The sequence below is a fragment of the Rattus norvegicus genome, chromosome 13 (assembly GCF_036323735.1).
Source record: "Rattus norvegicus strain BN/NHsdMcwi chromosome 13, GRCr8, whole genome shotgun sequence".
Classification (NCBI taxonomy): domain Eukaryota; kingdom Metazoa; phylum Chordata; class Mammalia; order Rodentia; family Muridae; genus Rattus; species Rattus norvegicus.
Genome location: NC_086031.1, coordinates 71,112,619 through 71,125,096, shown reverse-complemented (window position 1 = coordinate 71,125,096; position 12,478 = coordinate 71,112,619). Strand labels below are relative to the sequence as shown.

At 43.8% G+C, this 12,478-nt stretch overlaps 1 protein-coding gene across 2 annotated transcripts in view; it reads left to right on the top strand.

Annotated features, from left to right (window-relative positions):
- Positions 1–12,478, top strand: part of Soat1 (sterol O-acyltransferase 1) — a 42,599-nt gene that overhangs the window by 22,680 nt on the left and 7,441 nt on the right. For both annotated transcript variants that reach the window (NM_031118.1, XM_063272637.1), the window contains 5 exon segments: positions 5,572–5,723; positions 7,561–7,620; positions 9,736–9,843; positions 10,869–11,151; positions 12,036–12,114. In NM_031118.1, the coding sequence (NP_112380.1) occupies positions 5,572–5,723; positions 7,561–7,620; positions 9,736–9,843; positions 10,869–11,151; positions 12,036–12,114 (682 nt within the window).

Genomic DNA, 12,478 nt, shown 5'->3' with positions numbered 1-12,478 from the left:
ATCTCTGCCTCCCATACACATTGATATTTTGTATTTTTTCCTTCCTGCAATTCTGGGTTGTTTTGTTTTGTTTATAGTCCTGATCATATATAGAGAAATTATTTCAGATAATGTTTGGTGGAGAGCAATATAGTGTAATGAAGTCTGAGGGTGTATGAACCCAGGTTTCCCGCAATGCGGCTGTTGACAAGTTCTGGGATTTTGCATACACTGCTGTACCTGCTTCTTCTTTTTTTTTAAATATGGAACGCTTCATGAATTTGCATGTCATCCTTGCGAAGTGTCCCAGTTTTAGTGTAGGTGCTGCTGAAGCGAGCACTGCCTGCTTCTTTTAACTAACCCTCCCAACTCCAGGTTAGGGATGGAGCTCAGAGCCTTGTCCAGCTCAGCAAGATCTGTCAGAGAGCTGCAGCCCCAGCTCTTCAATCGACTTTTTTATAGCTTAGGTTTAGTCCTGTGTCACTGAAAGACCCCCCAGACTTGGGGAGACTCTCGCTCCAGTCACGGGTTGAGGTACCCCCAGGAAACACGAGAAGCCGGTCTTGATGTAATCAACAAGAGGCAGTTTTATTTACGAGATCTCGGGCTGACACGTATCTCACACAGGAGATTGAGTCAAGCCCCGAGCCTCTCTAGGCAGGAGCTTATATAGGGAAAACCAGGGGTTTCGTGTGAATACACATAATTGGCTAATACAAAGGGTGCACAGTTACTTTTGGCACGGAGTTACATCAACAAAGCATACATGTAATCTAGCATCTCAGCAATGTGGGCAGGGCAACTCATCTCACTGCAGCAGGGGGATGACCCATCCTCAGGGAGTGAAGGAAGGGGAGGGGGTGGCTCCAGATGGCCAGTGTCCTTGGGAGTTGATAGTCGGGCCAGTGAGCCCTATCTCAAATTCTCTCAGGCATGTCTGGACTTTGTTCATGACTAACTTTTAGAAATTTTAACCCTTCATCACCACCGCCTGGCTTTGTTTTGTTTTTAATAGCCACTTTCTACAGTCTTTATAGCAAAGATTGAATCAGACCAGCTGGAGTATGTATAGGAGAGCTTTAGTACTGGCTGGTTCCCCGGTTGTTTGGAAATTACACAGTCACTTAAGTGACTTCTCTGAGTGCTGGATGCATAATATACAAATAGAGGTAGAATTCGGCTGGACATGGCATCAAGTGCCTGTAAGCTCAGCATTCAGGAGGCTGAGGCAGGAGGATCACCTCCAGTTTGAGGTCAATCTGGGCTAGAGAATAAGACTGCTTCAAAACACCCAAAATAACCAACAGAGACATTAAAAGCTGGGAAGGCAAACAGGAAAAAGAGTTAAAAGCTTTTCAAATGGAGGTAAGTAATGAAGGAAAAGAAGCAGGAACAACTTTCCAGGCTAGACCCAGGGAGTCAGTGGAGTGAGTCATCAACCGGGAACCCAGGCTAGACCCAGGGAGTCGGTGGAACAGTCAGCCCAAGGACCCCGCCTTCCCTGTTCCTTATGTTGCTTGTTTTGTCTAGAAAGATCGGGTTTCTGTTCCATGCCACTGTGAGGTTGAAGGGTTCGCTGCTGAGCCAGGCCCTGAGTCAGAGGAACAAACAATTCCCAGACTATTACAGGCCTGGAGTCAGCATAATCTGCCTTAACGTCAGCTTTGAAGGAATTGTGATTAAGTCATAGGGGGTTTTGAGGTGCTAAAAAGTGGGGCCCTGATTGGTTTGCTCTGTGTTTCTTCTCCCAGCCTACTGAAAAGTAGTTCTCCAGCCTTTGAAAGAGTTATTTTATGCATCTACAAGCTCTTTTCTTATTTCAGCATCCAGTCCAACATAGCTTCTTTCTGGAGGAGCTGCTCCCTGAGTTGTGGATCTGAGCATGTTTGTAAATCTGCCTAAGATGTCAGCCCATCCTACCCGTTCGTCTGTCCCACCCTGAGCACTTGGGCTTTCGTTGTGTAGGTCCCTCACCTCAGGTCTTTGTTGTTCTCTATTCTTGGAGTCTTTCAGGTGAGCTGCTTCCACAGCTTGTTTACCACACAGGGTTCCCGGGAGCTCCGGCACACAGTGCGTTTCCTCCTGGGTTTCTGTTCTTTTGGTCTCTGTTGCTGTGAAACAGGGTCTTATTATGTAGCCCAGGATGCCCTGGATGCATACAGAATGGCCATTAATCCTCCTGCCTCAGTCTCCCGAGTACTGGGGTGCTTGTTAGATTATCTAAACACCTTCATTTTCTAGTCAGTTTCTTTCTTCTCCCTCTGCATCTGCATCCCGCAGGGTCCACTGGTGAGTGACATCAGTACGAGCAGGTGCACATCTGAGAGGCTGTCAGTTGTAAAGCCTCCTCTAACGCCAAGTCCCTTCAGGGTCTTGAATTCTAATAACAACAGCACTTTCATGTGCTTGGAGAACTTAGAAGGCAGAGGACCTCTCTGTTAGGCGTCTTTCTGCTCCCTTCACAGAGGGGGTGACGTGTAAGTAGTCACTAGTGTCCTCTCTGGGGATTTTTGAATGGAGTTTTTTTTAAAAAAACTTACGGGGTTGGGGATTTAGCTCAGTGGTAGAGCGCTTGCCTAGGAAGCGCAAGGCCCTGGGTTCGGTCCCCAGCTCTGGAAAAAAGAAAAGAAAAAAAAACAAAAAAACAAAAAACTTTGTGGTCACCACAAAGGAGTTTTCCTGAGTCCCACTGGCAGCAGCTTCTGCTGTCTTTAGTTCCTCAGTGAGAGAAAGACATGAAGGCATGGACATGTTAGGCCCTGATTCCAGTGCTGTGTATAAGAAGCAGCGTTTGCTGATTTGCTTGTCTGGGATCACACATTTGAGCTCAGTGGGGGGGGTGAAAGGCAGGAGCTAATCCTGTTGAAATGCCTCGTGTGCCCTTTGGGGTGGCAGAGGAAACTTGAAGCCTTCTGCTTCACATTGGCTGTCACCATGGGTGCCTGTAAGTTCCTTCTCCTGTTGTCCATGCTGTCCTGTTACTCAGGGCTGTCGTTTTGTGTGGCACTGTGCTTTCCCTCATTGTTAGACACAGGCAAAGGTTCTACACTCACCCGTAGGCACGTGGTAGATGTGGAGTTAGATGTGTCATGGCTAGGTGCGGCTGCACATGCCTGTTCTCTGTATTCAGGCTAGGGTGGGAGGAATGCCTTGAATTTGGGGATATCGTGGGCTACATAGCAGGATTTTTTTTTTTTTGTCTTAAAGAAGAAAAAAATAAAAGACTGATCAGTTAAAATTACTATTATTGTGTGTGTGACGTGTGTGTGTGTGTGTGTGTGTGTGTGTGTGTGTGTGTGTGTGTGTGTGTGACAATTGTATGCTACAGCATACATCAGGAGGTCGGAGTCAATGCTCTCTTTCTACCTAGGGTTCTGGGGGAGTCAGACTTAGGTTGTCAAGCTTGCACTAGAAGGGAACACTTTTACCTGCTGAGCCCTTTGGTGACTGCCTCCCTACCCTGTAACTTAAGAGGGCCATTATTCAGCTGATGCAGACTGAGGCCTGACTGGAGCAGTCCTTACTGGTTTGTATGGCTTTAACAAGCCCTCATGCTTTTATTCCCTTTAACTTGGTACCTGGGTGTGTCACCTTGGTGGCAGGCAGGATGTGAGGAAAGCTGGCCAAGAGAGAGGCTTGGAAACCTTTAGTATGTCTAAGAGTCTGGGCTTCTCCTTTAATGCCAGGGGAAAGAATGAAGCTTACCTCCAAGCATAGGTAATGCTGTGCCAAAGCCTTTCATGGCTTGTCCCTGCACCTTTCTTCTCGTTCCTGACTTCAGCTCTTAGTACTTGTCTGTTTCAACAATGAAGAACTCCATTCCTGTTGTTTCTGGAATGTACCAAGGGTATTGCTGCACTGTAACTTTCACAAGGATAGGGTCCTGGGTTTGTCATTATTTAGTGCCTAACTGCCCAGAATTTGTCCTAGCACTGGATGGGATCAAAGGATCCTGCCCCTTCTCTCTCTGAATTCTCCTTCCACAGGACAAAATGTTTACTCTCTAAAAAGTTTTATTTTAGGGCCTTTCATGGTAGCACATTACTTTAATCCCAGCACTTGGGAGGCAGAGGCAGGTCTTATTATCTCCAACCGGATCTCCCATGAGAGCATTCTAGCAGCCTATGCTATTCTCTAGCTCACTTGTGTAGCTTGGGCTGGTCTCAAACTCATAGCATATTACCTGAAAAAAATATATTCATTATATATAAATATATTCAAAGACTCGAGGTATTTGTCTTAAAATATTAAGATCAGGGTGAAGAGATGGCTCAGACTGGCTGCTCTTCCAGAGGTCCTGAGTTCGATTCCCAGCAGCCACATGGTCGATCCTAACCATCTATAATGAGATCTGCTGTCCCTTTCTGGTCTACAGGCATACATGCAGGCAGAACACTGTATATATTATAAATAAATAAAACTCTAAAAAGTCAAGAATAGCTGGAGGCCCAAAACAGTAGCAATTGTATACACTTTTATTTATGGTGGATTTTTTTTTTTTGACAGAGGATCTTCCTGTTTCTGTTTCCTGAGTGTTTGCATTACATGTATGCACCACTTCATATGGTTCTACATACGTGTTCTCTAAAAAGATTTATTTATTATATATGAGTACACTGGAGCTGTCTTCAGACACACCAGAAGAGGGCATCAGATTTTATCACAGATGGTTGTGAGCCACCCTGTGGTTGCTGGGATTTGAACTCCGACCTCTAGAAGAGCAGTCAGTGCTCTTAACCACTGAGCCATCTCTCCAGCCCTACATATGTATTTTTATAAGATGGATTTATATATAAATGTACAAACACTCTTTAAGTTTGATAATTATGTGTGTCAATATTTAAATGTACAGCTATGTACACATATATATTCATGTTTTATGGTTAGCTAAGTACATAGTTACAGAATGTAGGAATAAATGTTATAAGAACATAGATAGGGTACAGAGTGAGATGTCTCAGTGGTTAGAGCACTCATTGCTCTTGCAGAGGACTGGGACTTGGTTCCCAGCACCCACATGGCAGCTCACAACCATCCGTAACTTAGTTCCAGTGGATCTGAAGTCCTTCTGACCTCCACAGACACTAGGCAGGCACTTGGTGCATACATATGTGTGTGCATATGCACACACACACACACACACACACACACACACACACTACATACATACATACCTACATACATGCTGGCAAAACATGTAAAATAAGATAACTCATTTTAAAACGCTATTTAGAATATAAATTGTAGGAACTCAGGGCAAAGGGATTTCTTTAGGGGAAACACATGGTAATTACATAATATAGATATGATGCACTGATTTTTGATCAAGGTCAGCTTTTTGTCTACATAGCAACTTTGAGGCCAGCCTGGGCTACACGAGATCCTATCTGTAGGGGAAAGAGAGGAGGAAGGTGGAGGGCATTCATTTTTAATGGGGCATGCATTATTCCTGTGTTTTCAGTAGCCATGTCCGTCTGTGAACTTCCTGTTGAAGCAGCTCTGTCTAAGGACTCCTTCATCCCTTCAGAGGAACACTGACAACCCATAAACATGTGCTGACGACATTTCCCTTTATTTGTTCTAAACATCAAGGAGCTGAAGCCACTGTTTCTGAAGGAAGTTGGGTGTCACTTTGATGACTTTGTGACCAATCTCATTGACAAGTCTGCATCTCTGGACAATGGCGGGTGTGCGCTCACGACCTTCTCCATTCTTGAAGAAATGAAAAACAACCACAGAGCCAAGTAAGTATGTGTGCACTTGTCTCTCAGTGTAGATACCTACTCCCTCACAGTGTGGCGGCCAGACATGGAGAGCGGTCAATACCCCCATCATGGGTCTCACCACTTTTTTTTACTTCATTTCATTTCATTTTATTTTCTGAGTTAGATTCTTACTATATTGCCTTGGCTAGCCTAGAACTCTCTATGTAGACCAGACTGGCCTCAAATTCACAGAGCCTGCTTCTGCCTCCCAAGTATTAGGATTAAAGATTTTTCTCTTCTTAATATAGAATTGTTCATTTATTATCATAGCCTTAAATTTCTTTACTTTCATTTACCGTGTACATATACATGCATGTATGTATGTATATGTAGAGGCATAACATCACAGTGTACATGTCAATGGACAGGTTTTGATGGTCAGTTCTCTCTTTCCACCATGTGGGTCTCATATTGAACTAAGGCTGTCAGGTCTGGTGACAAGTACTTTTACCTGCTAAGCCAGCACCCTGGCCCAGTATGAGGGTTTTAAGAATTATTTATTTATGAATATGAGTACACTGTCTCTGTCTTCAGACACACCAGAAGAGGGTGCCAAACCAGATGGTTGTGAGCCACCATGTGGTTGCTGGGAATTGAACTCAGGACCTCTGGAAGAGAAGTCTGTGCTCTTAACCGTTGAGACATCTCTCCAGCCCCCCAGTATGAGGTTTATAGCATGTGTACATAAGCGCTTGAGCCAAGCCCCTCATTGTGTGGTTGACACTATAGCTATCTGCAACAATCTGTAAGATCTCACACTGGGAATTTAACCCAGAGTCTGGATCCAGAGTCCTTGCTTTTAACCATGCCATTCCATGCCTGTTACAGTTTATTCGGTGTGTACTTGTATAAAGTGCCCTGTAGTTAGGATGTGTTTTTCCATTTGTTTAGTCACCAAAAATAAGAGGGAAGGTATCAGTGGCTTAATAAGTGCTAATTTGCTGTTCTGGACTCTCGGCCAGTGGCTCCTGGAGAAAGATTTTAAGAAGCAATAGCTAACAGCTGTGCCCAAAGTAAGACGGTATATAGGGTGCTAAAATGTGAGTTTTTATTACCCAAAAGCAGCTGATATGATCAGGAGGCTGTTAGGAGTTGGTGTAAGTTCTTCGCCCCTGAGAAAAGCACCATCAACTTCCAGGCAGAAGATGCTTGCTGCCAAGCCTGAGTTCAATCCTTGCTTTAAACATGGAGGAAGGACAGAACTGACTCCTGCAAGTTACTCTCTGACCACATACACGTGCCACCCTCCCCTAAATAAGAAATGGAATGAAATGTAAAAAGTAGGCAAGCATCAGGATGGTGTGGAAGACACACCAGTAGCAGTGTGCAGTATGGTGGGGCCCTGCATCATCCCTCAGCAGTGTGCAAGGTGGGGGCCCTGCATCATCCCTCAGCAGTGTGCAGTATGGTAGGGGCCCTGCATCATCCCTCAGCAGTGTGCAGTATGGTGGGGGCCCTGCATCATCCCTCAGCAGTGTGCAGTATGGTGGGGGCCCTGCATCATCCCTCAGCAGTGTGCAGTATGGTGGGGACCCTGCATCCCTCCGAGGCTTTTAGGATGGGTGATATAGGGACTGACTTTCCAGGGAGGCTGGATAGAAAGTCTGGGGCTTTAGTTAGGTGTCTGATGTAGGTCCTCCCTAAATAGGTATCAGTCACACACTTCAGTTCATTGTCACATGTGGTGTGAGACCCGAGGGGAGGGAGGAGCTCAGTAATGTTGGTTAGCCAGCACAGCGCTTGTGAGCAAGCTTCCCTCGCTCACGGGACTAAGTTTCTTACACTGTGTTTTGTTGTGACTTCTCTTCTTTTCCAGAGATCTGAGAGCACCTCCAGAACAAGGGAAGATATTTATTTCAAGGCGGTCTCTTTTAGAGTGAGTGGTAATTGCTTTTGTTAATTATAAGTTTAATGTGGGAAGAAAAAAAAATACTGTCCTGATTTATAGAATCTCTGCTCATTTTGTCTGTTTATCCATCCATCCATCCATCCATCCATCCATCCATCCATCCATCCATCCATCCATTCACCTTTTTACTGTCCCAAATTCATATAAATGATGAACTTTGATGTTTTTGAATTCCTTCTTATTTATCTTCTGGTTCTCTATCTGGCTTCTCTGGAAAAGATAGAAAAACAGTTCTCTGTCCTTTGACAGATTCTTTGAAATTGTGCTACAAAGAATTGTTTATCCAGAGGGGTAGCGTAGAATCCACTTGGAGAGAGTTTTAGAATTGCTGACTTCTTTTTTTTTTTTTTTTTTTTTTTAAATATTTATTTATTATGTATACTACATCATATAGCTTTCTGCCTGCATGTATGCCTGCAGGTCAGAAGAGGGCACCAGATCTGATTATAGATGGTTGTGAGCCACCATATGGTTGCTGGGAATTGAACTCAGGACCTCTGGAAGAGCAGACAGTGCTCTTAACCTCTGAGCCATCTCTCCAGCCCGAATTGCTGACTTCTTAATATGTCCATGTGTTTTCCCACCTCATTTTTATGAGTAAGATTCTTGATAGTTTTAATGTAACTATCTGTGTTTTCCAATGGTTTTAGGTGATCCCTGCTAGAGGGGTCATGACCCACAGGTTGAGAACCACTGGCCTAATTTCTTTAATATTGCATGCTGTGAATGGATTGTACTAACTTATGAACCAAAAACAGAAGGTGCACTTTAGGTGGGAGATAGCTGTCTCTTCTTTGCTGTTGTGTTCACTGGGATTACCCAATCAGAATAGTAGGTTGGTAAAAATTATTTCATGTGCCGTAATGTGCCTTTGTTTAAAAATGAACCTTGCTTATGAAAATTTACTGAATAAGGGAAGTTTGTATGTTCTTCCTAACCTTGACAAGAAGGTAGAGCCTTTTAAATTCTGTTTGTGTTGAGACGGGGTTGTGTTACAGTTTCAAGAGAGAGATCTTCTTAAATTTACATCTGGAGAAAAATACAGGCTTCTTACATAAAGGAGTAACATAAGAACTGCATTGTTAGGAGAGCTTGTCTCCAAAAAGCAAAACAAACAAACAACCAAAAAATGGAAAAAAAAAAAAAAAGAACTGCATTGTTGAAAACTTAGAATGAAAGGGGTGACTGCTCAGTGGTAGAACGCTCTGAGTGCTCTCCTAGATCTGCCTGAAGCCCGGAGTTCAGTCCTCATTAACAAGGAGGGAGGGAGGGAGAAAGCAAAGAGAGGAGAAAAAGTATCAATTAAAATACACTTGAACTTTAAAAAAAGAAAGAAAGACAGAAATGTGACCGAGGAAATGTCTTGGCTGGGTTTTCATGAGGTTCTGACAAACCTTTAAATAGAGGCTTAAGAATACTTTAGACTCTTCAAAGTGGTTTAGAAGCTGCACACACGTCCCAAGGCCACGGCTACAACCCTTGTTAGAGTTGGGTACAGAAGGTGTTCATTGGGGAGGGAGCAGCCGTCCAGAATGTTTGCCCAGTCTGAAGTCTCTCGTCGGCCATCGGAAAGGGGAAGGTGCTGAGGAATGGCTGTGCTTTAAGTTGGTGTCAGGGTTTGAGAGTTCGTCCTTCTTGTCAGCAGCTAACCTTTGTGCACAGACTAAAGTGCCATGGGAGGGTTTTCTAGATGCAGATCCTTCTCTAAGGTGGCCGTGCTGTTTCTGTGAGTCACTGTCCTGTTTTGGAAAACAAAAGTTTAAGGATCCATTATTTTTACCTTGATTGTGTCCTTTAATTTCTGTGTATTGCAGACTTAATATTGTACTCTTTTTGAGCTTTTATGTTTTGTTTGGTTGTTTTGGTTTGAGACAGGGTTTCTCTGATGGACTTGGCTGTCCTGGGACTTGCACTGTAGACCAGGCTGTCCTTGAACTCAGAGCTGGAACTAAAGGTGTTTTTGATTTTTAAAAGAGATTCCTTGAAAAGTAGATTAAACAGCTTGTAAACGGCTTTGAAGAGTGCCTTTGCTGTGTGGTACATCAGATTATTAATCATGGCTTGCTTGTCCTACACTTGCAGCGAGCTGTTTGAAGTGGACCACATCAGAACAATTTACCACATGTTCATTGCCCTCCTCATCATCTTCATCCTTAGCACGCTCGTGGTGGATTACATCGATGAAGGAAGGTAAGGCAAGAGGCTGCTTAGCCAGCTGACGTGTGAAAAGTTGACTCTTCTTATTTGCTTAAAAAAGTTCTAAGGCAGCCAATTCGATGATGAATTTCTTCTCTCCTAAAAGTAAAAGAGTTTTATTTCTCCTATCATCATTATAATATTTTTTGAGAAAGTAGTCTAGCCAGTCTCAGACTTACCACATAGCTGACGATGATCTTGAGCTCCCGATGTGCCTTCCCCCACCTCCCAAGTGCCGGGCGGACCTGTGCAGGAGAGCTCCGCTGTAAGGGTGCTGAAGCTGTGTGCCTCGGCTCTTTAAAGCGCTCTCTCTCTCTCTCTCTCTCTCTCTCTCTCTCATATGCAGGGCACATAAGGCACATCGTGCAGGTGTCTAATGTCCAGTGAACTTATTTTCCCGTAGAGGATGAGGCTGCCCTCCTCTCTGTACCCTCCTCTTAGTCCTTTCTGTGCCAGTTTGCTTCTGCTTTCTTGTCACCAGTACATACGTGCTCTTGGGTGTCTATAAAGACTGGGGCACTGGGGTTGGGGATTTAGCTCAGTGGTAGAGCCCTTGCCTAGGAAGCGCAAGGCCCTGGGTTCGGTCCCCAGCTCCAAAAAAAAAAAAAGACTGGGGCACAAATGACAGAAAACATGTAGTATGTATGTATCTCTCTGAGGCTGACATAATTCCCTTAATAAAGCTGTCTCCAGTTTGCACCTGTTTTCCTGTAAATAACTTCATTTTTTATGCCAATAAAAATTTCGTTATGTATATAAACCACATTTTTATTACACATCCGCCATTGATGGACATTTAAGTTGGCTCAATAACCTAGTTCTGTGAACAGTGGTATAATGAACATGTGTGACATGCTGATACCCATGACCTTGGTATGTTAATATCTCCAAAAGTCCGAAAGCTTGTGTGTGTGTGTGTCTGTGTGAGTGCGTGAGTGTTTGTCTCTGAGAAAGAGAGTGTTGAGTTCTGAGTATTCCTTGCATATCAGAGATTCACTCTTCCCTTTTCTCCCCCACAGGCTGGTCCTTGAGTTCAGTCTCCTGGCTTATGCTTTTGGCCAATTTCCTATTGTTATTTGGACATGGTGGGCCATGTTCCTGTCTACACTGGCAATCCCCTATTTCCTGTTCCAGCGTTGGGCCCATGGTTACAGCAAGAGTTCCCACCCACTCATCTATTCCCTTATCCATGGCGCATTCTTCTTGGTCTTTCAACTTGGAATCCTCGGTTTTATACCAACATATGTTGTCTTAGCATACACGCTGCCCCCAGCCTCCCGGTTCATTCTGATACTTGAGCAGGTAAGGATTTGAGTGTTACTGGGAGTGATGTCATGCTTAGTAATAATGATGTGGTACTGTGCTGTTCTTAACTGATGCTAGTGCTGGACCCATGCTCTTTAGGATCTCAGTACCACGTGCACAGCAGCTTAAGTCCTATTTTCCTGCCATTCGCTCCCAAATCCTGGGATTGCAGGTGTGCTCCGCTATGGATGGCTTCAGAATTGAAGTGTTTAACTGGGTAGTATTTTTAAAAAATCACTCTATTTCAGCTATTTGGATCTTAAATACTTTTTATTGAAGTTTTTTTTTTTTTTTTTTTTTTTTTTGTCTTATTTTGTTTGAGACAGGGTCTCAGTATGTAGCTCTGGCTATCCTAGAACTCACTATGTAGACCAGGCTGGCTTGGAACTTACAAAGATCCATCTGTCCCTTCCTCCCAAGGGCTGGAATTAAAGGAGTGCACCACCATGCATGACTCCCTTAAACAGATTTTTAATTTCCCATTTTTTTAATTTTTTTAAAAGATTTATTTATTTTATATATAAGTACACTGTAGCTGTCTTCAGACACACCAGAAGAGGGCATCAGATCCCATTACAGATGGTTGTGAGCCACCATGTGGTTGCTGGGATTTGAACTCAGGACCTCTGGAAGAGTAATCAGTGCTCCTAACCTCTGAGCCATCTCTCCAGCCCAATTTCCCATTTTTTTTAAAAAAAAATAAACCTATAATATTATGTCTTTATTTGGAAGTTTTTTTCTGCCTTAATAAAGGCTAACTTGAGTTGGTATATGCAATTTAAGTTCTTTTGTGTGGATGTTATTAGCCAATGTAGTTATAGAGTTACTTATAGGAGACGGAGGTAGGAAATTCATTTCCTTCTGCTTTCCTGCTTTTTCAGATTCGTTTGGTAATGAAGGCTCACTCATATGTCAGAGAGAATGTGCCACGAGTTCTAAGTGCAGCCAAGGAGAAATCGAGTATGCAGCTGCTTTCTTCGCGGGCTGTTGATGGGACTTCTGGCTCTGGGATAACATTGTGTCATGTGTGGACTGTATTGCATTCTAAGTGCACGGGGTCCACATTGATTTGGAAGACTCATTGTTTCCTGACGCTCCATTTTGTCCTTTTACCTATAATGAAAACCGTTATCCGCGGACTCCTGTAATTGGCACCCATGGATGTTAATGGCCCTACCCCACTGTGTCTGCTTACATTGCAAACCATTGCTTCCCACTCTGGGATTTTTATCTCAGTCCCGGGAATGGCTTGGAGAGATTGGCAGTACTGGGCTATTGCATGAATAACAAGTCATCTTAGTAGACCAGGAAGGGGAATGGGAGC